The sequence below is a fragment of the Mastacembelus armatus genome, chromosome 8 (genome assembly GCF_900324485.2).
Source record: "Mastacembelus armatus chromosome 8, fMasArm1.2, whole genome shotgun sequence".
Classification (NCBI taxonomy): Eukaryota; Metazoa; Chordata; class Actinopteri; order Synbranchiformes; family Mastacembelidae; genus Mastacembelus; species Mastacembelus armatus.
This window is the reverse complement of record NC_046640.1, coordinates 7,407,752-7,433,714: the sequence shown is the minus strand read 5'-3', so window position 1 is coordinate 7,433,714 and position 25,963 is coordinate 7,407,752. Positions and strand designations below refer to the sequence as shown.

General features: G+C 40.1%; 1 protein-coding gene across 2 annotated transcripts in view; it reads right to left on the bottom strand.

The window, feature by feature from the left end:
* Positions 1 to 6,876: 6,876 nt before the first annotated feature.
* The window catches only part of tmem104 (transmembrane protein 104), a 49,537-nt gene continuing 30,450 nt past the window's right edge, over positions 6,877 to 25,963 (bottom strand). Inside the window, exons 9-10 of one of the 2 annotated variants that reach the window (XM_026324769.1) lie at positions 18,372 to 18,465; positions 6,877 to 10,499 (exon numbers count right to left, since the gene is read on the bottom strand). In XM_026324769.1, coding sequence (XP_026180554.1) covers positions 9,736 to 10,499; positions 18,372 to 18,465 — 858 coding nt within the window. In that variant the 3' untranslated portion in view covers positions 6,877 to 9,735. The remainder of the gene's footprint in view (positions 10,500 to 18,371; positions 18,466 to 25,963) is intronic. The other variant, XM_026324770.1, reaches the window with a different exon arrangement.

Below are 25,963 nucleotides of genomic sequence, written 5' to 3'. Positions count from 1 at the left end.
ATGAGGAAGCTTCATGCAGCTCTGAGGGATGAAAGAGAATCTTATCCCACAGATCAGATTCACACCCTGTCTGACACCAACACCTCACCTCCTGATCTCACTGATATGGTGGTGTTATGTTTCGAGTTTTATTGTCCATACAAAAAAAAAAATCACGCTGTGCAAGGAGAATCATCTATAAAACACAAACCACAGACATAAGATGTGTGATATGATATGTGACAGAACGCTTGGGGCAAATCCACGTCAAATCTCAAGTCAAGTCTTTTGGGTAAATCTACAACTAACTCATCATCATAAGCAGACTCCAAGTCATTTGGCACAAAACACACAGACTGCAGTTATAACATGCTGCACATCATCCAGGCTCACCCTAAACAAAGATTGGGAAATGATTACCTGCATATTAATAGGTTTTAGAAGGAGTGATTCAGGTACTCGCCCTGGAGCGGCTGATAAGCCAGAACTTTGTGCTTTTTATTTTGACCTTTGTCGAGCAAAAGATGTTTTGAAAATGATTGATTTTTACTGTTTTCCCCCAGAGATGTCTTTTTGTTTTTTCTTTTTGTTTGTTTTTTTTTACAGAGGCATCTTTTGCACTCGTTATGAAGAGAAAATGTTGTTTGGTTTAAGTGTCAGTATGCACACTGACCAGTCAAGCACTATAGCTGTAGTCAGCTCTAGGCTGCTCAAGCAAGAGGAAATTGTATATTTGACGAGGACTATTTTCAGTGGCGGATTGATCCATATTTGGTCCAGTGATGGTGGTGAGAGGTGATGAGAGGTCACTGTGTCTTCATGGCAATGGAGGAACATGTCACACAGTGCTACAGTGCAGTTTGGAGAGTGGAATAGAAAAATAAAGATACATCACACTTTAATACACTCACAGTACATGAAGCATCTAATAGCAGCTATTTCCGAGGTTAAACGTTTTAAAGATAAGACTGCAAAGGAGAGGAGATGCTGGGAAAACAGAGTTCCTGTCACAATGTGGGGTGTGCTGATGACTGTTTGCTTTTGTCTGAAAGATGATCCTCCTGACAAAGTGACAGGGAGAGGAAATACCAGCAGCAGATCTAACGACAGCAGCTCTGTCTCAGAATGTTTGCTTATCATGAACCTCTAACTGCTGAGGCGCCTGTGTTTTCTGGGCACGTACAAGCAGACCACATCTGAGTCAACATGGAAATCTGCAGCGAGGAGCTGACTCTATCAGTGTGTTCCCCTCCCAGTCCATGTATGGTCCTCAGAGGTTCAATGACCCTTGTTTCCCTGACCAAACTTTTTTATAATCTAGCAGAACGCCATGAAAAAAATTATGCTTTTTTTTTATGTAAATGTAAGATTTGTGTTATTTTCAGTTGGATATTTAGCCATTATCCCTCAGATGTTTCCTCTAAATTCTGGGTAAAGAAATAATAATATTTAGATTTTTGCTAAAAAGTAAATCACAATCAGATGCCTAAAATGAGCACTAGTGTGACGACCACAGCAGATTCTACAGGGAGCTAACAAGACTTTAGACTTGTGACTTATGTTCACAAGGTGGACACAAGAATAACAGGATAAACATGTGGCTCTATATCTGCTGGATGTGTAAATAGGTAACCGCTGACATGTTCGCAATGCAAGTTCAATAAAGTGAAAATATGTCAAAGCTTGCTGCACTGCCCCCCAGTGGCCTAAAAATATATTACCACAGGTTTAATTGAAGTAAACAGAAATACTACTAAGGCTGAGCCTCTGAATAAAGAAAATGAGGAGTGAACTGTAGTAATGGAGGAGGTCTTGGAGAATCCCCTTTGTCTAATTGTTTTAGAGGCGTAGAGGCGTTACTGATTAGAGCACCACTCCAAAGTTCAACAGGCGAATACATTATTTTTCCTTAATGGCTGTTGACTTTACTTGAAAAAGCTTAAGTCCATTAAACAAAAAGGTTTAAGGAGTATGCTTCTTTACAGTAAACCACAACATTAAATGAAGTTAAAGTTGAAGTAAATTAACCTAATGGTCCTCTGAAAACAATGCTAGAGATATTTACTAGTTTAACTGCTTTATTATACTCAACTGAGTAAATCCATTTCCAAATACACGGTGGTGTTGTTTAAACAAAAAATGTATGCAGAGAATGAAATGAACCCATAAACAACAAAACCACACTGAGCCTGACAGCTCATTCTTAGTGAAAACAGCAAAACAATCTCCACTCAAGGTCTTTTCTTGTTCTGTAGCTTCTGACTGCTCCGTACTGTACATAGTCTACCAAAAATAATGGCAGAAATAATGATGACAGAAATACAAAAAAACAACACCAGGTTGTAAAAAACTAGAAATATACTTCAGTTTTTCCCTCATTGTTCCACAATTTGTAGTCCTTATTGTGTGAAACCATTTCATACACAAAGATATGATATTGCAAATGCCATGAAGGATGTCAAAGTATTATGTGCGGTATCTGGAGCCTTTTCCATTCACACCATACTGTTATATTTTGCAGCCGTGAGTGTCTCCTGCGTTTCCCTTTGTGCAGTGCATTGTAGGGTCTATCAACAGCGCGCTGAGAAATCAAGCCTCATGAATGTCAAGTTCATGAATGACAGGGAGCGGTGAGGTATCGCTGTATGCTGCAGAGCCTGTTAACCAGACAGGTGTCACAGAGTCCAGCTCCAGTAAAAGGTTTCTCAGTGAAGCGGCGAGCTGACAGCAGCTTGTTGACCCAACAGCTTGTAATAGAAAGCTGAGCTGCACGAGACACCGTCCTGCAGCCTGTCAGCCCTGCCGAGCTTGAGAATCACAGAACAACAATCTTTGTTTCTCCTTTTCCATCTGCTGAAAAGTCAAAGATCCTATCAGCAGAAGAAAAATTATTTGCACACAGGTAGACGATAAACATAGAGAAAAGAAATAACTGGCATACCTTTCTCCAAACCTGTCTGCAGGTTTCTCTACATTTTATTACATGCAGACACTTATCCGAGCACAAATGCTTGAAGAAGGCGCATAGATACTATATGGATTAGACTAATGTGGGTTTCTGGAAGCAGACGGTAAAGTCAAAATATTTGCTGTTAACAATCATCGATATCAGACAACAAGGATATAGAGATTAGTTTCCATCAGGGTGGAAAAAAGCATCCGAAGCAGCATTTTGAGCATCACTGGATGCAAAATCTGTTGGATTTTCAGCTTCGTAAGGGATTAAAATAAATAACAGGTCCTGAGAAGTAAGATAATATAAGGACCAACAGCCAGTATCTGCACACTGATATTTTATGATGAGCGACTGCTGGGTGAATCTGGTTATAGACAGACATGTGCGTCAGCAGTTTGTTAGTGTTCATCTGCACGTTAAGAATAATGGTTATAAATCATGTGCAGACACTCCCAGATACAACACTGGCAGAATATTTAGCTGCTGCTCCTGTCAATACAACAGAGAGAAAGAAGAGGGAATAACAGGCCAGAACGGACACAATTTTGGACATGGTGTAAATGGATAAAAACAAACGGTACAAGGTCGAAATTGAACAAGGCCCAAAAGAAGATTTAGCAATGCCAAAAAAAAAAAAAACGTTAAAGGTTGTGTTAATCAGATTTTTTGTCCTGTGAGAATTTGTGTAAACTATATATTGTTGTGGACTCACATCAAGCCACAACTGTCAGAAATCATGAGCGTAGCAGTTTGTTCTTGACCTCTGGAACAGCAGTCGAGATTTTGGCCACAATCACTCAGTCTTCAGCCAAACAGATTTTTCTGTCTTAAGTCCTGTACAACAAGAGTTTGCTCATTCGGATTAATCGGATCTCCCTTTACACAAACTTACTACTAAATTTCAGCAGAAGAAAAAAAAAAGCACAGACCTTCCCAGCTATGCCTGATTTACAGTGCAGCATCTTCCAGTTTCATGGTTGAGTCAGTTTAACTTTTAATCAACAATGGATGTTTTTCCATTTTTAAGACATCCGAGGTGTTTTTTTCTCAAAGGCTGTAACAACCTGCCAACATGTCCTCCTGCATGCAGGGGGCCCCTTAATGTGCAACTGATGTAACTTTGTGTGAGCACTACCGTCATACAATAGGCTCAAATCTTCATTAACTCTGACATTAACATTTCCCAGGAAATAACCCCAGTGACAGATGTGGAAATTCTCTTAGGAGGGACAGAGAACTGTCCCTGTCCTGCATGATGATCAGTTTGTCAGAGCAGCTCAGTCGGTGCTTGGCTACTATCCCTAAAATACTGTGACCCTAATATATCCCCAGGACTTCTGCTAAGCCCTGTTTGAGCTAATGAAGCTCACAGTGGTGAGGCATGAGGGAGAAAAAAAGAGGTCATTTAAAAAAAGGAAAGCATCTGTCTGGAATTAAAAGAAACCCATCTGTCATTACAAGATGAGACTACACCTGGTTGGTAATGAGTTCCAAATGTGCTAAAGCCCTCAGGCAGGGAAATATTAAATGTGAATGATGTTGGAAACTAACAAAGGAAGTTGGCAGATGAAGGAAATCACTACTTTTAATGGCTCTTTTCAATCCCACTCCTTCTTTCATGTGCTTAGTAATAGTGCTACCATTCAGTAAACAAGCATCTGGCTTTGATTTAATGCATTCATGTTTTATCTTGTAGTGACTGTGTTTACCACTACTCCTTAAAATGACTCCCATTAGCACAAGGTGAACACAACCTTTCAGCCATGATCGCTGTATAGCACGACAGCAGACACAGAAAACATGCGACCTGCTAATGAGCAGAGAGCGGTCTGAAACTGGACGCTGTGTTTGATTTCCCACTGCTCCATCGGTGACTCAGGTCTGCGGCGGCCGCTGTGTCCCGTCGGCTGCTGCTGACACTTAATAAGGCCAGTTGATAGAGCCATAATTGCTTCTATCGTCGGGGCTCACCTGTGGGGCCCAGCCGGTCTCACAGTAGCACCTGAATCAGCCACAGTAAATAAATCTAGTAATAAAGATGTGGGTCAGATGGTACAGTGTTGTGTGCTACTGTCTCCTCCCAAGGACAGAGTTGGATGCCCAGAGTAGTTCCTGAGCATCCAACCGAGACCACAGCTAGAATTAAACTCTGTCTTTTCAGGGGGAAACACAGCAGCAGCAACAGTTACGATAAAGCAAAGTGAAAAGTAAGTACAGTTACTGAACACTTTCTTTAAGTAACATTTTGAGGTACTTTTGTGTATATACATTTTATGCTACTTTTACAGAGGAATGTGATGTACTTTTTACCTCACTACACTTATCTGTTAAATCTTTGACTTACAAAAAGTCACCGTCTTCCACCAAGGAGTTATTTCTTATAAAGAACCACGTAATCCCCCAAAGATGTAGAATTGTTCAGTGTCAAGCAGGGATTAGAAAGTGTGTCATTACTCTGGTCTTTCTTTTCCCAGTAATCACCTCAGGAGCCCTCAGATTTATGTGTCAATCCTTTGGAAGGCCCTGATGGACTACACTATTTTAAATTTCAGCATCTAAAATGTTGGTTAAATATTTATTCATCAATATAAAAATCTAATACTGTCTAAATGACCAGTAAGGCACTTTGTGGTATTTCATCGCTACATTTTCAATGTGATGAACACATCGCAGTACTTTCTTCCAGTTCTGTGTGGCAAAGTCTAAAAGGTTTTTATTTTTTTCTTCAAAAACAGTCATGGAGTCCCACAACGTGAAATCAAGCGGAGAGACTCCGGATGTTGTTCCAAAACAACTGTGGCGACTCGTCGGTGTGGTGGGGAATAAAAATTCAACTCTCGCAGCTTTTAGAAAAACAAGCAGACTGGACGAAATACAATTCACAACATATATCTGACATGCAACCTGTGCGTAGTGAACTACACATTTACTGTAAATCTAAAGCAACAGGCAATTAAATGAAAAACCTATTGAGATATGGGAAAAAATATGGGAACTGAACAACACAGAAGACATGGAGCAGAAATCCCTCTAAATCTGATCTCATTGCAGGGTTTTGATTAGTTTTCACAGATTGTGATGAAACCAGCAGTTTCATATTCAGGACATCAAGTATTTGTCTGCAAGAGGGATCCAGTAACTGCTCTCTCTTCCAGCCTGTGTCATAAACCATACAGCAATTAAACACACTGAATTAATTTAGCTGTGCCAAGTTTGCATTTCCAATTACAGCTCTGCCCCCAAACCCAGACACACCCCACATACACAAAAGTGCAGAGGGTAAATTAAATTACAGCAGAGCGGCTCTGCTGAGATTGAAATTCAGCAGGGGAGGTTTGGTTTGATAATAAAAATAGGGATCTTGTCTGTCAATTAAAAAAAAAAAAAAAAAAAAACTACACAGTTGATTCAGAGAAGATTGAGGTGAACAGAGGTGGGTCAAAGAAAAAAAAAAAAAAACCGGAAGAGCAGATACAAATACTCCCAACCATGAGTGTGTGAAATTGTGTGGCTGAGTATCAGAATGTACACAACAAAGACTCGTTGCCACATTTGAAGAAACCTGGGTCATATTTTTGTAGTTTCTGCCTGTTGGTTATGAAACTGTTATCGGTACATTTCTATCATGATTGTTAGTTGCATTATAAAGGCACACTGCTTCCTTCAAATGACTTGTGCTACACATATGTGTTCAGTATGTGGCTCAGCTTTACAAGGGTTACTAATGACCACAGACTTCAACTCTCTCCTGTTTTCATGAAGTATGATTGAGCATTACAGAAGAAACAAATCAGATAAACCATTTAAGTAATTAAGGTTCAGTGGGTCTGGATGAACATAAAGCCTTTATTTTCCAAGTAACAAAACAAAACAAAACAAAACAAAAAAGGAACAGAAATTGAAGAAAAGGAAGGATTAACAAGTTTTTTTTGGAACAGACACATAAATGAAATGACTTATATACAGATGTCTGGCAAGCTGCTTTTCAAAAGATGAGATAAACAGGCGAGTTGATATAATTAGGGCAAATAGGGCAAATAACCCATGTTTAAAAAAGGCACATTTTGCAATTCCAAACAAAAGTCATCAGAATCATATTTAACAATCAATATCTAATCATTTGCCCACACTAACAAATGGACATACAAGCTTACAGTCATATCTTTGTCTCCAGATTAAATTATAAATATTGATCCAAGGGTAAAATGTTTGATATTTTCATTCAAATGTTCAACTTCAAATAAATAGAAAAAAATGAAGATGGAAACCAAACGGCACAAAAGTGAGTGACACAAACATACACATGGCATGACACATGTTTTATGTATTACTGCATGCAGCTTAGATTTCCTATCTATTCCTATCCAAAAGCAGATACAGACAGATGCACAATGTGAATTATTCATGCATGAATAATATCTTATGTCAACTAGCAGTGATTTGTAAAAAGTTCATTTACTGATGATCTCAAGTTAATGAGAATCTGCTGTGTCTGTGTTCGGACGAGTTAAAAATCCAGAGCCCGGGTGATACTACAAACTACATATATCAGTACCACAAGCAGAGGCAGCTCAGTAACCTTTAACAGTGTCCCAGTGTGACACCAATGCTACAATCCATGAGTTACTGTTGCAGTACGCTAAAAACACGTGAGTCCCATCAGATTACCTTCCTCTCTAAAGTGCAAGCGACACATCCTCTCTAACTGTTCCACAATACTACACACCTAAATCTGGGTTTGCATATGAATTACCTGAAACAACAGTGACTAAGTATAATCGTGTGTTGCGGCACTTCTACTTTATGTTATTTTTCTATCCTTACAGCTGCCACTCACTGTAACAGCACTACTGTGACTTAGCTTAGCAGATTTGTGCGATACCCATGATATATCAATCATGCAAGGACGACATGGCAGTTAGCACTGTTTCCTCACAGCAAGAAGGTGTGTGAACCCTGTGATAGACTGAGGATCCGTCCGGGGTCAACCCGGACTCTTGCCCAATGTAAATTGAGATTGTCTCCATCCCAAAGACCTTGGATGTTACAGGAAAAGTAGTAGATGATGGTTTATGGGAAATGTAGTAGGAAAGTTGTTTTTTTTGTTGTTTTTTTGGGATATAATACTCAACATTTTATTACTTATGATAAATATAACTTAACCAAATAACTGTGGTGTCCTTTGATCATTTTTATATTATTGTGTGTTGCTAGATTACTTAGCTTGTATTAATTTGACCAGTGAAAAAGCATGTGATACTGGCAATATAACAAAGCAGAAAACTGTAGTAGTGCTTGAAAGTAATCTTTGATTGCTAACCGTTTCCTACACAACAACATACTATATTTTAGTTGTAAAGTAGTATATGTGGACACTTATGGCTTGGCATGATGGGAAGGAAAGAAAAGAAAAATCATACGTAAATCAACAGTCCACAGCATGGCGTACTGTACCACAAACATACACTGGAAATGTCATTAACTTACAACATTCATTTTTTATTGCTTTATTCCACTGAAGATGAGCAAGAAAATGAATTTGCTTTTATTCCCACTTTGGGTGAACCAAGATTTTAAGAAGTATTTCTTCAAAATCCAAGAGTCAGGACAGTGACATGGGTCATTAATGAACATGTAAGGGCAATGGACTTTAACATGGGCACAACTCAGATTGGAAGCTGCCAAGTGTCAGTGAAATCAGCATTAGTAATCTGCAGTACAGAGGGTAATGTATGAAGCTGTGCAGTTACAGCTGTTTTGGTAGGAACTTTCAGAGCTGCCAGAGATGAAGCACTATTATCCTGTCAGGTGTTGGGCTGTGTGATAGATACAGTACGAGGCTGACAGACTCCTGAATGGATGTCGGGCAGTAAAAGACGGGAGACGTGCCCTGTAAGTGAACTCCAGGCTTGAGTGTCTGGAGACAAACAGAGATGGAGTTCTTCATGTAGGCCTATATGTCAGTGGATCTGTCAAGGACAGAGTTTGTTGTTCACAAGAGGCTCGATGAGGTCTGAGCAAGCTGCAGCTAAAGAATGGATACACATCAGCCATGAAAGACTGATCATCCATGATTTGTTCATTTTTCTTCTGTTGGTTTCTGTTCAGGTTTCATTATTAAGCTGTGTAAATGCGAAGCTGTTTCATAAGAAACGAGTCTCGATGTGACAGCATCTTTTTCTTGTTGCTCTTTCAATTGCTTCAATATATTTGTGTGGGAACATTCTGCCCTAAAGGTCCAGTGGACCACTCAGAACGATAACACTACATTTTCCATAGTCTGGGATTTTAACGAGGTATACTAAAATAAAGAAGTATAGACTGGACAATGCACAGAACTCTTAAGGTTTCAGTATGCTTCAAACAAAGTGTGGGATTGTCACACAGCATTTGAAAATCTTTATCCGAACCTTTGTGACAATTATTTTTGCCACTTTCCAAAACAGACAATCTGACATTCCAGTTTAAAGCATGCTGAACCATTTAAGATTATTTTTAAAGTGGTGAGTGCAAAACATTGTGAGAACCACAGACTGTCATGTTTTTGCTGACAAAAAAAATCCTCTTAATAAATTCCCTTTCGTTATTGTCATGCACTGTTCCAGCTTTTTTGATGGAACAAAAACACTTGACATTTGGTCCCTTGTAACAAATTTGATAAATTATTCTTAATTACATTTAGGCAGCAAACGCGCCATTAAAAAGGCACACTGTCCAACCAGCAGCAATTAAGGCCTCGTGTACAAAAAAAAAAAAGAAACTGGCCAAACAGATACAGATTTTTTTTTAAAAGTGATTTCTCATTTCTTGGTGTCAGTCAGAATGATGTTTGCAGTGACAAACATGAGGCAGAAGGTGGCCCACAACACAACAAACCACACCCAGAAGGCATGTCGGAAAGGAGACCTGTGCTTGTTGACGGCATCTCTGCCCATCACGGGCTCTAGATGGCGTCTAGCATAATAAACAAGCAAGGCTGGGACTATGTACTGGATCCCTGTGCCAGCATAGGCTCCTGTAATGCCCACTAGGGACTCCAAATTGTGGGTGCAGAATGCCACCACCACAGGGGGCACTAGGGTAATGAGGGGAAACACAACACGATCCACCACCCAAGGGTAGGTGCCTCCATCTCGGTGAAACAGTGTCTTCCAGTTGTTGCGAAGTGTGACAGCAATGATAGGAAAGTTGGTGCTGATAGTGAAAACAGGGAACAACCCAAGGAAGTAGCGCAGGACGGGAATATTTAACACATCGCAGTTGTCTGTGAAATTCAGGGTGTACATGTCGTGCAGCAGTGAGCTGTCAAAGCAGAAGATGGCAGTAAACGAGAGGAGGATGTAGAAGCCCAGGATCAGGACGTAGTCTGCAAACACCAGGGTGCCAACGCGTTTCTTGTCAGAGATGGGTGTCACCAGGGAGGGCAAAGAGTGCTGGCACATGAAGGAGTAGACACACACCCCGAACAGGTTTGGGACCCCAGCAAAGGACGCAACTGGTGGATGTCCTTCACCGGTGCCTTTACCTATGCGGATCAGAGCCAAGATGATCATCATGATGAACGCTGCAACAAGAAACAGATAAGATGAATTAAAAACACAATATTAAAGGTTATTAAATGGATATAAACTCATCTATCATTTACTCAGGTTGTACAAGGGACGATAAGTCAAAAAGCATCATATGCAGTATGATGAGTCTTTTTGTGTAATTTTTTTCAGCCGGCCATTGGCCATTTTTATCAACTTTTTTTTAATAAAACCATTTCAAAGTTATCTAAAGGAGGACTATGAACAGCACTCAGTGTGGCCACCAGTGGTAGTTACAGAAGTGTTCAGCAACATTTTTGAGTCGGTGCTTTAAGGCCTGAATTGACTAAAATGTTCAGTAAGTGTCATTAATGTCAGTTGCACATCATTATTTATATACATTATAGCTAGTTGCGTGGCAACTTGCCCAATCAATGGGGCGACAAAGTAATAAAAGTCAAAATAGAAAAAGAAACATCAAAACATCTTGGCTGAATCAAGTACCGACTCCAGTAAGTCAAAATTACACTAATGTAGGCAAAGTTATCTCTGCTCTGTACTGCTGAAGTGGCACAATACAAACTCTTATAACTAAAGAAATTTAGTGCTTGACTCCTTTTTGTTGCCTTTCAGGCTCCATAATGCAAAGCATAATCAATTGAATTTTAATGTTCAAATATTTTAGAGATAATCTATTAGTTATGCCTTAGGTATAGCAAAGGTATTGTGGTAATATTCTTGTTGAAATACTACATTTAGTGTATTCAAAAGGGTAAAGTCAAAACACTTATAATAAAGTTTATAGTCCCAGGGTGGTAGTGCCTTCCAGCTGTTTGTCATTGGAGCCAGGTGAAGACAGAGAAGCCTCCCCTTGTGTCTCTGCCTCCTGCATCTCCAATTGATTTTTTTTTGAGGTAACTTTCCAGCAACTAGCAGAAGCATGTCTAAAGGACCTCTGAGTGGGGCACAGAGTCTTGCTAAGGGCTGACAGTCATGTGGCCCAGTAAGCCATCTCACCTCCACACACTTAAATCAGCCCTTGGCACCACAAGTTCGTCATACCCCGATGGCCAACAGCCAGATCCTCAACTTTCATCATCAAGCTGTCCCTTAAATACAGGGTGACATTCAGAAGTGTCATTTGGACCCTAATCTGCCTCACATAGCGTTTGTTTCCAGTGGATGTGGTTTTAACAGGGTGGAGGAGAAGTGGACAATGTGGAATCTTAAAACACACTCAATCAGCCACTGTGTGCTCTTAACATATGTCAGGAGAATAACATTCATAGCGATTATCAAGGACAGACCAGGGAAGGTACACAGCAAAGGAGGAACAAAGGCATTCAGGAGAGATGTGATTGCCTGCAACTGCAAGATTAGGAGTTTCTGTGGAGGATTAAGAACCAACAGTACTAGTACAACTACCAGTACTTTAGAGGGCAAAAGAAATAGACATCAAATAAGATGAGCAAACAATAGAAAATCACATGTAATGCTACATAAAGTAACATCCATAGCAATCACTTGACAGTTCCCAACCAATATTGTCGAAATAATGACCTGCACCACTTCATTGTAGCGCATTGTGCTTTTATGCAAAACAGAAGGGTTTTGTCAGCTGGAGAAAAATTTAGAGTTCAATGTAGGTATATTGGTATTTTTACCAGTCTTGCTCATTAAACACTGGCTATGATGTACTGATTTGCAAAAAACATGATGATACTTAGGTGCAGAGTTTGAAACATACAGAGCACACAGATACATTTCTCACCTTTTTTCACACTTTGCACACATATTCCTCAGACAAAATGTAAGCACTCACAGTAAATCAGTGGCCAAAAGTTTGTAAATGTGTTTGTGTCTAATGCAACTTTGGCCTCTGTCCAATGTAATCTCTACTTCTGGGGAAAGCTTTGCAAGCCACAATCCTCCACTCTCCAACCACAAAGCCCCTCTCTACACAGAGAGGTCAAATGGTTGGGCAACAAACCAGCTTTCAAGGACAAGGAAACACACAACTAAAGATTATTTTCATCACTGATTAATCGATTAATTGCTATAGTCTATAAAATGAAAAAGTAAGCAATTAACTAGTTATCAATAGTAATTAATATTATGTTGATCCTCTGTTTGATTAAATAACTAATTACTGCAACACCACAACATATCAGCATATGATATTAGATTATGACATTTCAGGCTCCTGTTTTCAGCTATGCTGGACAGACGTGTGGCCACTCTGCATTACTCTACAGTCCCAGAAAAGATCTTTAATGTGTACAAAGAGACATCACTACAGCCAATTTGTCTGCTCACTTTGCTACTTCTGTCTTCTTTCTCCTTCAAACTCTAATCTTCTTCTCACCTTTCATTCTAATGTATGAAACAGTGGGCACAGCCACCTGTCTTTGTACACGAGGGAGAGAAAGGCGCAGGACAAGAGAAAGGAAGCTTTCCTCCTTGACACCAACACTCACAAGCTGCACAGGAGGGAAATAAGCATGGGGCTTTTAATTAAAAGCGCCTCAGGGCGGCTGTGAAACACTACATTTCACAGAGCAGCTTTTTGCAAGTCCGGTCATGATTGAGATGCTGCATGGGGGCCTGCGAGAAAGTATGACTGGACATACTGGTAAGCTCCCAGTTAGAGGTAAATGAGGGTTCATAATTAAATAACACTCCAAAACCATCCAGAAAACTCTAAAGCATAAAATCTCAGAGAAGTCACAGAGAAGTCATTTGTCTTACTTAGGCCACAGGAATTAAACTGTTATTTTTCAAAGAAACAAAGTCAATCAGCTGGTAGAGAGCAGCAAGAACAAAGCCACTAAATGTAAGGTTTCATAAGTACTCATTTGTCACCAAGTCTCAGCTGCAACATGCTACATGAGGTGGGCAAATCACGTTTTCCCATGACAATTTTATTGCACTCATTACACCTATAGCAATGAATCTCAGGACTGCAGCACTCTGCAGCCATAAAGACAGTATAGTTGCTTTGATCACCTTGACTGCTTATAAGGACCCAGGAAACAGTCTAGAGCTTTATTTACATAGTAAATTCAGATCGGCCTTCCAGATCATTAGATTACCTGATTTCCTTTACCGTTTTCTTTCTTTTGTGCATTGACAGGACAAAATGGCCTTTTCAAGAGAGGTCACTGATGTCCCAATGAAGTCTCATTTCCCATGTGTCCATGTCAAATACTACAATCCAATAGCCACAACCCCTATCTGTCCAAAGCCCTGCCCCACCTCCTGCAGAATTCATTCAATCAGATGAGATACGTATCTGTGAGGATATGATGATTAGATGCACCTTCAAACTGCCTGTCAATACTCTCTATTACACTTGACATGTGACAACAGAAACTTAGTAAATTGAGCAGGTGTCAAACAGCCACATACCCATGCATTCACATTATTACTGCCTGCCCATCTCAGAGCCTGTGATTTCTATTACGTGGATAAGGATGACCTTGTGAGGAACGCTTCAACTTAACAACCCTCCAGAGGAGGCTCTTGCAGCTGTATTCTGTCTGGTAGCTAACAAAGCTGTTGCTGTAAAGCGAGGGAGCCACTGACTGTGGAGTACCCTTCAGCAGCAACACTGTATCTCAGATAAGTGTATTTCAGAATAGAACAGATCCCTCGACTCCATTAATGATTATAAAATGGTAGAAGGTGTGATGTGATCAATCTCATGAAACATAGCATGAGAAAGATGGAAGCTGAGAGTGTGGAAGGGGTCGAGGGGTGGGGGCTCTGGGTCCTTGTAGAGAATGAGCTCATCACATCTGTTGCAGCAAATCCTTAAGAACACTGGGAAGGTCACGCCGTTGCTTTAGTATTTGATAGAATTCTATGACACAATGAACATTAAAAACACACTATAACCTCAGTAACACGATGTTCTAGTAGTATTGCTATAATGTTTTTTTTTTTCATCCTGTTTGTCAGTTTAAAAAAAATGTCCCACTAGTGGCTTTAGAGCACATCAATCACCCCATCATTAATTAAGAAAGACACTCCTTGAGGACTCTTGGATAATCTTTGCGTTAATTAGTGGCATCAAATCTTTGCCCAGTTCTCACCAGGGTTTCAGGATTTCTCACTGTGGTAAAGCTCTGTCACTTCAAACCTATTAGGACCGGAGCTGGTGGGGTGCCGCTGCTGTGTTTTGTGGGAAACTGGGTGATAAGTGGCTGCCTGGTCTCATAACAACTAGTGTGATCTCTGATACAGCTATCAGTAAACACAGCACAGAGCAGCAAAGCAGCTGCCCTGCTGTTTAGCACCGCACACTGCAGCTCAGGTTTACAGCAGTGAACCAGCCACCCTGCATGATGATATCTAACACCTTCATAAAAACATCAATTAGTCTGCTCACTCAGCCGGAGTACACAGTGTCCACAGATAAGAAGTTAAGTTAAGTTAATGTAACCTGTTTCTATAACCTGCACAAGGAAAGACCCAAACTATTCACATAAAAAAAAAACAGTAATTACAAATTATTCGTTTAATCCAGTGAATCAGTATGGTTCATTATTAAGAAAATAATTTCTTTTGAAACAAACGGCTAGGCTGTTGCTTTAATTCCTTCTTTTAAAGCTTTCCTCCCCAGGAATGAAGGAATATCTGAGGTAAACAAGGCCCTGAGGTTACGGACTGCATAATTAAAAGCTTTGTTACCAGGTATAGATCCAATTAACCAAACCTCCACCAAACATTCCCCTAATGACTCAGGAACTCATCTCAGCAGCAAGGGAAACCTCTCATTACGCAAACAAACATCAATACTATGCAGGACAGGTGCTGTAAAAAACACAGGAAGTCATGAAAATGGTCATAAACATGTCGATATTTGTTTACACTAAAGAAACAGGGTTTAGTGCTTTATTCCTTTCCTGACAAAAGGACCGTCATAGAAAACGACATCTTAGCTTTTTTCACTTAAATGTAAATTATCAGGACTGTGGTCCCATGGTATGTTTCATTAAGACTCACTCATATTTCACCATCACCCTGTGAGCTGCATCCTCTGAACAAACTGAACGTTCAACCATCCACCAGACCGACCCCCCCCCCCGGAAATCTAAACAAAACTAGTCCTAAGACGACTGTTTCAATAAGGAACACCACAAAAATCTTTAATGGGTTTCCTGAGAAATAAATGTGAGTTACTCTTGAGAAGCACAGGAGCCATTTATCAGTGACTCAGCAGTTAATGTAGACAAAAACCCCTGTGAGGCTGCAAACAACTATCGCTAGATCCCAGGAGAGATGGACGGACGTGATTAATACTCCTGAACAGAGGGAGGTGGCTGTTAACTTACTCCCTTCCTCACACGATCAATTAGAAAACCTCTCCACACCTCAGTGTGTGGGAGATGTTCATCCAGAGAGTCGCTGATACCTCGACCCAACAGTTGGCAGAAAGTAGGAAATTAAGAGTCTGACTGCCAGAACTCATAACATTTATCTTTCTATACAATTATTAATATAAACGTATAGTTTAAATATAGTGAAAATGCAACACTTTACTAACCATATTACATATTCCATTTGTATTTATATTGTTCATTTTAGTGCTGATTTAACTTTAAATGTGAAATGTGTTATTTCAGTGTGCAGAAGACTTTTGTGCATTATGAAATTTGTGACTAGTATAATACAGTTAAAGTATATTGTTGCCAAGCTGTACATTTAAACATTTCAAATGGACTGGTAACACAGCCTAGAGACATACAGTATGAAGTGTATTAATATCAAAGTTTTAAAGCAGTATAAAATGGTTTTGTTTGAATCCACTAATACCAAGGTCAACATAATGTGGTACAGTGAGTTATGACATACCAGGTACATGATATGCAGCTCCAATTTAATGAACTGAATGTGTTAAATGCCGTTTTTTCTCAATCAAGTCTGCAAATGTAGCAAGTATGTTATATTTATATTGAACTGTTGTGTGTAGCTTTCAATAAAAATAAAAATAAGACCACATGCAAATGCTTGTCTGGGTGAATCATTAATTCATTCATTAGTAGGATTGTCATTGCATTGAGATTTATTTTGAATATGCTAGCATATAGGTGTTCAGGTGTATCAGGTGCAGTGAAATGTGTCACTGTAGTTTTATTAAAAATTAATTTGTATTATTTAAAGTGTTGCATATAATGAAGTGACAATCCTTAAAACATACAGACGCACTAAGACCAAACCCTGGCATTTGTTCTACTGCACTTAGTGTTATAATTTAGAAAAAAATGTAGGTGTATCACTAGAAAAAAAGTAAAATGGCTGAGGTCAGGAGTTCAGGGCTATACAAAAGCTGTCACACCAACCTGGGCTAAGGGCTATGCTACTAAAAAAATCACAGCAGGTTACCGTCCACACAGCAGCAGGCAGCCACACCATCGCTCATGTTTGGTGTACAAAACAAGGCTCACTGGTTAAAGAGATGACTATAGGTGAGCGACAACCACTGTGACCATGCTGGAGCTGAGGACAGGAGGCAAGGCCCCAATGCACCTGCAAGCTGCTAACTCTGACATCCAGCACACCATGTCCCCACACAGAGCAGCACGGTGACTGTAGGTGTATCCAGGAGTGGTGAGTAATGGTCAGAAGGTAAAAAATAACCTGGGACCCAGGGACCAAAATGAGGTTGATGAATAAATACTGTATAAGTAAAAAAATCCAATTTGCAGTGATAATGCACCCAGAGCCCACCCAGATTCCTCCTTTAGCTTTAGATCAGCTTACATTCATCAATAATGTTATAACCACCTTTTTGAAAAAGCAACCTAAAAAGCTCTAAATCCAGCAGGCTTTCAGTGGTTGATACTATGAAGTGGATTCAAGAGCAGCCAATCACTACATCAGACCAACCAGTTTGATGTCCAAAATTTTTTTGCGCTCATTCAATGAAAATGTGGTTTAGATCAATCTTTTGAAATCTTTTAAAGTATCAAATAAGAAAAGTACTGTATGTTGTTTCTGTCTTCATTTGCAATCACCGGTGCTCTTGGTTAGTTTGGTGCCTTGGTAGAAGGCAAGGCAAGCTTATTTGTATAGCACAATTCATAGAGTAATTCAAAGTGCTTTACAGAAATGTACTGCACTGTATGTCAGAAACCATGGGCTTGCTCAATTCAATGTAGTTTTTGTGGTTAACACCTAGTGGCTCAGACCAACCTGAAACTTGGTGTCAGATTTTAAAATTCAAATATAATTTAATTGGCTGCTGGAACTCCTTTTCCTCATGTTATGGCTCAGATACTTGGAGGAAACACAGATCCCCTACTGAAGTCATTTTGAATCATTAGCCTGTGCTGGGAACAAATTTGAAAAACACAACACAACCAATATATTACACAAACAGACCAGGAAGAGTGAGAGGTGCAGCTCAAGTCCCTGTATTATTTGGGCAGCCAGACAGCGAACAGTGTCCAGATGTTGCTGTGTCTGTGTGTGCTTGATGCAAGCGAGCATGTGCCTGTGGGGTGGGGGTTGCACCTTTACTCAGTGTTGTTGTGATTTTTAACCCTGGGCGGGAGGTTTATTTTCATCCGTCGCCCTGTGAGTGACGGTCCAATCAGACTTGGGACGGACTGTCAAGCCTGTCAGGCTGAGGAATGAGAGGAGATGGGAATTGAAGACACAGAGCAGGACCAAACCATGATGGACAGATGTGTGCACCACAGCCACACAGGCAAAAGCGGGAGGGAGGGATGAATGAAAGGCACTGAGAAAATGGAAACCCATGTGTCGAAAAAAAGGCAACAGAAATGGAGAGCTACAAGAAAGCAAAGGTAATTAGGAAATACAGAGAGAAGGGCAAAAGGCAAAGAAATATTCAACATATCAGTAAACTGAATAATCAGCATAGGATTTATTTTTCTTACCAATCCAGCGCATGAGTGAGGTGAGAATCTGAAGATATTTTGTCTTCTGGGCATTGAAGAAAGTAAAAGGCCCCAACAGGACAGTGAACACACTCTGCAGAAAGGAAAAGGAAAAAAATGTTGTGAATATTTGAACTGCTCTAAAAGGACAAGGCAAACAAACAAAAAACACAAAAACTAGACAGTAAAAGTAAAATGTAAAATGTCCACCACAATAAATGATGCTGTAAATCTCAACAAGTGTGATAATGAAAATGTGATGAGCATAATGATCATCTGTACAATTCTATCTGTGAGATACTTTTAATTTTTAATCATTTCTGAGACTGTAAATGTATTTATTCCATCTTCTAGTAATTCTTGATGTTGTATATTTGTATGTGTGTTGTGGATGTGTTACTTTTGTTTATTGAAAGAAAATGACAAAAATGAATCAAATCACGCCTCAGAAATAGCTTTTCACACATGCCGTGATAGGCTGGGGAGATTTGACTCTGAATGGACTATGTTCCATGCCTCCATTGCTGTAGAAGCTGAAAGGATCTGTGGCCATGAGGTTCATCTGTGCCTGTCGTAGTGGCATTTCGTGAACCCGGTGGTAAACACTGGAATTATGGATGGTATCAGGCTTACGAGTCCTACTAAGCTCGGTTGGCTTGTGAGACAGCTGATGAGTATTGGCAGGCCAAGCAATATGCAGCACAGGCGGTTGCAGAAGCAAAAACTCACGTGTGGGAGGAGTTTGGTGAGGTCATGATGTAGGCCTTCCAGTTGGCCTCAAGGAGGTTCTGGCAAACTGTCCAGCAACTCAGGAGGGGGAAGCACTCACACTGTGTATAGTGGAGAGGGCCCACTGTTGACCTTGCCATTCAAGAACATAGTGGGGCGGTGGAAGGAATACTTTGATAGTATTGTCCCATCCCTGTACAACCGGAGTGAGCAACTAGTTGGCATTGCCACCGGTAAACTAATTTCCAGTGCATGTTGGACTCTGCCAAGGCTGCCCTTTGTCATGAATTCTGTTCATTATTTTTATGGACAGAATTTCTAGACGCAGTCGGTGGTCAGAGGGCGTCCAGTTCGAGGAACACAGGATCTCATCTCTGCTCTTTGCGGATGATGTGTTTCTGTTGGCTTATTTGAGCCAGGACCTGCACTGAGGAAATTTGCAGATGAGCATGAAGCACCTGGAATGAGACTCAGCACCTCCAAGTCCGAGGCCATGGTTATCAGTCAGTAAAGTGTGGATTGCCCCCTCAAGGTGAGGGGAGAGCTCCTGCCTCAAGTGGAGGGGTTTAAGTATCTCGGGGTCTGTTTTACGAGTGAGGGAAGGATGGAGCGTGAGAACAACAGATGGATCGGCCCGGCGTCTGGAGTTATGCGGTCACTGCACCGATCCATTGTGGTGAAGAGGGAGCTAAGCCGTAAGGCAAAGCTCTTCATTTACCAGTCAATCAATGTTCCTACCCTCACCTATGGTCACGAGCTTTTGTGACCTAAAGGATCAGATGTTGGATACAAGTGGCTGAAATGAGTGTCCTCTGCAGGGTGGCTGGGCACTCCCTTAGAGATGAGGTGAGGAGCACAGTCATTCAGGAGGAGCTCAGGGTAGAGTCGCTGTTCATCCATATCGAGAGGAGCCATTTGAGGTGGTTTGGGCATCTATCTTGGATGCCCCCATTGGCTGCCTCCATGGGGAGGTGTTCTGGGAATGTCCCACTGGGAGGAGACCTCAGGGAAGACCCCGGACATGCTGGAGGGATTATATCTCCCGGCTAGCCTAAGAATGTCTTCACGTCCCCCTGCAAGAGCTGGTAGAAGTGCCCGCGTAGAAGGAGGTCAGAGCGTCTTTGCTTAAGACTACTGCCCACATGACCCAGCCCCAGATGACCGGAAGAGAATGTAGAAAAAAAAACTTTAAACTACTGAGTCTACTACCACAGTTTTTTAAAATCATGTTAAATGGGTATATTTATAAACTAAAATCCATGGAGGACAAATTGAAGGAGAAGACAATGTTCTAAATTAGTCTTTCATGCTATAACGGACTGTGAAGTTTACAAATTATCCAGCAGTACACTACAGACTGTTCCCTTCCTGTTTGAACTAGTGAACAAGAGTTGTTCGGACACAGCAAGAACAAGTTAGTATTTTCAGATGGACAGCTGGGATATCTGTGGATGTGAGAGAAAAAAATGTCTTTATTTCTGCTGAATGATGATGATGCCCATGTGTCTATATATTAAAGTATTACCAGCTGTCTTCTTGGCAAAGTGCAGCCTAAGCCCAAGCTGAGCCAAAGCATAAATCTGCAAAACCCATTCAAGGTAATGAATGAACTATTATGGAGAAAGTATCTGTGTCTCAAAAAGAAAAAGAAAAAGTTAAATTAATAGAAGCTGGCTAACAGCAGTATTTCAGGCCCTAATGATTCAGTACAGTTGGTCATGTCCACACACTTCTGCAAACGTGTTTCCCTCTTGTTTAAATTTAAAACCAAATATGCCAAGGTTCTTACTTCACCAGCGTTTGACTCTGCTAACACAAAGATGATCTTTAAAGTCTACTGCGTATCCACACCTAAATAAAAATAATATATCAGCAGATCTTAATGCCAGGTTAAAATCTAGCCAAGTGTGGCAAAGATACATGTAATATCCCTGAGAATTATAGCACTGAGTCTGATTTATGTTGCACATGGCTGAAGAATTTCTCAGTATTTCTTAGCCACTTATGAATCAAGACTTCACATCCAACAGCTTTCAATCTCCCAAAAAACCCCACAAGGAACAAAAGAAATACATTTGCACCATGTAGATATCCATCTACAGCACCTGTCTCACCCGAAAAGCCCTCAGCATTGTGGGTGATTCCACCCACCTATGATGCACCTTCTCCAGTTTGCTGACATCAAGGAGGAGACTGTGGAGTGTCTGGGCCAGGACCAGCAGACTGAAGGACAGCTTCATCCACTAGGCTGTCAGGAAGCTCAACTCTCTCCCAGCTCTGCCCCACCTCCCCGTTTTGCCCCATGTACTCTCAAACTTTGACCCTCCCCTCCAGCTCCCACATCTCCAGGAACTGTCCACTCCCCCATGACTTTGACTAACAATGTTTTTACATATTACCAGGAAATGTCTGTTACACTCAACAACAGTTCTTTCAGCAACATGGGAGAAAAATCTATCACAGCAAATGTAAAAGGAAAGACACTCAATTCTCACCAGGAATATGTCACTACAGCAAATTTAATTTTGAGAAATGGTAAATCCAGCAGGAGTTGTCACATGTTTGATACAAAGAAAACTGCTTTAATTCATCAGGCTGTAACTCTTAAAAAGCAACAGTACTGAGGATTGCTGGTTAATGATGGCTGAGACTCCATTTATTCACAACGATGTGTCCTCTTAAATTACCGCCAGTTTCTCCAGCCTACTTCACACTGCAAATACACCCACTGACCCCTACTTATAAAGCAAACTTTGATTTTCATGTTGATTTCTAAAACCTTGTTATACTTGGGAAAATGGCTAGCACTAATGTTTTGTGTAAAATACTTGAAGTTAATGAGCTACATCATGCAAAACCACTAAGATAGTCCATTAACTAGACAATTACGGTATGAACTACAAATCAGAAGTATGCACTCCCACAGCAGAGACAGGAAAGCCTTGGTCCTCTGGAAAATGTGTTGAGTTGGGTACAAATTGGATCATAAAATCAAAAGAAGTCAACAGGATAGAGGAAGGCATAGAATAATGACAGAGGAATGAAAAAGTGGAAGCATGAGGTGTCAGAAGACCGCTTTCCATACAAACAAGAACCCACAGTCAGCTGTAAGAATAAATGAAGTCTGGCTTGCACAACGTATGAGAACATGTTCATAGTTGTTCATTATTCATCTGCAGCACTGTGATAATTTGGCTTAAAAAAAAAAAAATACTGCATCTGGTGAGCCTGAGCTATGGACATTCTCTTTACAGGTCCCGTAAGAACTGGGGAATCCAACAGTAGCGAACGTGTATATTTCCTCTTAAAAAAAAAAATTAGTCACTACAACATATACTTTTTTTTTTTAATTGACACTTGGTGATTGTTGTTGTACAGCAAAGCAGCACATATGTTTTGCAGTTCAGACTAAAACAGCTGAATACATTCATGTGTCAAACATAAAAATGAAGCTACAGAGAGAGAGAGAGAGGCATCTAAACCTACTGAAAAACCACACAGAGACCTTTTTGCCAAGTGTAAGCTATTCTACATAAGGCTACCATCATAATGCAACAATTGTCTTTTCAAGTGAAATTGTAAACTTGATAAAACAGAACAAATTATATTGCACAGTCTTAGTTTCACTGCCATGGTTTGCCTCGGCTGTAAATGTGCAGCAGTTTCAAATAAAAAAATAAAATAAAACGGTCAGCCAGGAGAACAACGGATGAATATATCTAGAATTTCATAACATAGATTGAATGACACCTGGATCCAATGCATTTATTCATTTAATACTTAGTTCAGGCTGTTCAATCAATTTCATCTTACGCTTGCTTGAAAGGCCGACGGAGAGGCTTTTGTCTGCATGTTTGCTTCCTTGCCACAGAAACTGCTTACATTTCATGCTCAGTTTAATAAATGTCTCAAACAAAAACAAATTCTGTCAAGAGAAAAGTGGCACGAATCAATTTTAGCTGTATGCTCCCCCAATCCCTACTCTCCAGCTTGTTGATGGGTTTTGTTTCTGTGGAGCAGCACACTCAACTATAAGCATTTCACTTTTGACAACAACGATATTCTTAAAAAACAGCCATTTCTCCTCCTCAGCGTGGGACAACACTTTTAGGAACAGCTACATTGCTGGGTGCAATCACACACTTCAGTGAAACACAATAAACGGTCAGTCTGAGATGAGAAACTGCAAAGGTTAGCAAAGGCAATGATGGATACACACACTGGCACCTGTCCTATTACCTCTCTTTAGAGGGCACAGACTGAAGGTGCATCAGCAAACACTTGAAAAATTCTTGAATGTCACACAGTCATTAGCATAACACATATGGGAAAGCATAAATTATGTTTGTACTATAACAATGATTGGCAGCTCATCAAGTGCAGTGCTTGGTCCATAATGAATTAAATATTTTGTGGTGATTTTAACTCTAGTATTAAATAGAACCATTGAAACATAAAGCATAAACATTTGATGGTTAAAAAGGTGACTAGGCTTTACATTGTGAGCAAAAGGAGAGAGATCACAAAACTATAATTTCAACTTTAAAAATAGAAGCTGAAGATGCAAACCTAGATCACAATTTATGATCAGTTTTATATCAAAGAGTACATCGAGGATATAAGTTTGAGCTGTTTATCAAACACTAGCAGTCCAAATGTTTTGCAGAACAAGTCTATCCAATAATGTTAAAATAAACCAAACTTCAGCAAAGATTTTTATCAATAACCCCAGATGTTACCATAACTCATAACAGATGATACACCCCAAGTAATTGCCATCCCTTGGAATCTATTTTTCACAGGGGTTTTGATCCTCATTCAAACAATTTCAGTTCCTTGTGGTGGCACCGTTATTTTTGGCTCCCAATGACATTTACGGAGTTAATCTTCAATGCTATACCAAGGTGTCATTACAGAGTATGACCCAAATCATGGTAACACTCAGGACACCACATTTCTTTTATCATGTTAGACCCAGAGGGTCCAACAACCTGCTGTCTCCTGTTCTCTAAATCCATTTCTATTTCCCACTTCTTCACATGGCAGGAAACAACACCTCCAACAGAACTCACAAGGAAAGCAGCCAGGTTAAGGTCCAGACCTCCTACTGAATGAGTGCGACAGATTAAAGAGTTTCTCTCAGAAAAACTATTCTGGTGTTTAAATGATGTATTTTTTTTTTCTTTTTTTTTTTTTTTTAAAGGAACAAAATGGGGGTTTCCTGGTGGTCTCGGTGTTTACTGACCATGTAACACATGTCTGAGGCCCTTTGTTGCACATCATCCCTCACTTTTCTCTCCGCTCATTTCCTGCCAGCTCTCTAGAGTTCTGTTTTATAAAAGAAAAAACTTTCAAAAAAAAAAGTAAAAAAAAAAAAAAAAAAAGTTAAATCTCTTCAACAACTTTTCCAGCACTCGCTGTGACTCAAAGTTATAATTTGCAAGTAAGAGATTAATGGGGCTTAGATATGGTGAATGATCTCAATAATGGCGAAAAACTGCCACCAACTGGCAACCCAGGCAGTAGCTGTCAATCAATTTCTCAGTCTATAAAGACCAGTGTTTTGGATTTGCACAGATCAGTGTGCAGACAGCATGGAAGGGCATTTAATTGGCATTAGATTGCATCACTCAAAGCTCAGGAGCCAATCCACTGGTCTCAAATATAGCCACATATGGGAGCATTTCTCTTGATCTGCGTGTTTTGTAGACTCTTCAGCTTCACAGTTGGGCTACATAAGCCAAACCCTGACTGCCCACCCCATTTGAGTAATTAATCAGCATATTTTTCTGTTATTTTGTGTAGGGTTAGCCAAATATTGCAATAGCACAGATGTCCTCAAGCTTTTGGACATCAGTGTAGCTGAATTTATATCCAAAAGAACCCTACAACTGCTTTGTTTATGACTGCCAAGCTGTCAGGCATCAAATTTGTGTGAAATCACTCTTCAGTGTGATTTTGGCAAGTATTTTTCCAATGCCAAGTGGGTTAACTGTAAAAGACCAAGAGGGCGAGTAGAGATCAAGCCAGGGACAAAGTCCAGCATTGAAAATAGTAAGTGGCCTGGTGATTCCATGTGGTGGTCCAGCCTGGACACTGATAATCCACCCACAAACAGGGACAGAAGGATTATCATACCCAGTCCTCACAGTCCCAAGATCCCTGGCCATTTGTTGTAATGTTAATCTTTATTCCAAACAGATTTCAAACAGAAAATACTGGTACTGCTGCTCGTTATTCACTTACTTTATCATAACGATTGTGGATTTCAGATGTTTTGTCATTGACATACAATGATTACAGCTTTAAGAAGAAAATTAATAAAAAATTTTGAAGGTGCTATTCTGTTTTTTTTTTTTTTTTTTTTACAGAGAGCAATCCGAAGACGAATAAGATCAAAGCGTACAGTGCATGTTGATATTTCGCAGAATAAAATAACTTTAGCTCAACGTAGATCGTGTTGATTTGGAACTATGAGTCCAGCTGGTGTTTATCAAACTAACTTCGACCTATGCCACTAATGAGTTTTTTTCTCAGACATCACCACCTGTTTGTGACAGTTGTTTTCTATATAATTGCTGACATTTACCATCCCAACATTTCCACAGAAACATGCAGACAATTGCACATCAACTAAAACAGGTTTTGCTCCCTCAGCAGCAGAGCGGCAGTGAAAACTGTAATACTTTAAGACCTGTAAAACTGCACATATCATTAAACTTTAAATAAGACCTTGATGGTATAAAAGAGAGTTAAGCAAACTAAAACTTGTTCAACCTACGAGCAGTTTGACAGAAATTGTTCACATTCCCAGTGTAAATGAGCCACAATTTGCCTTTTATTAGGACTGATTAAAATTAATC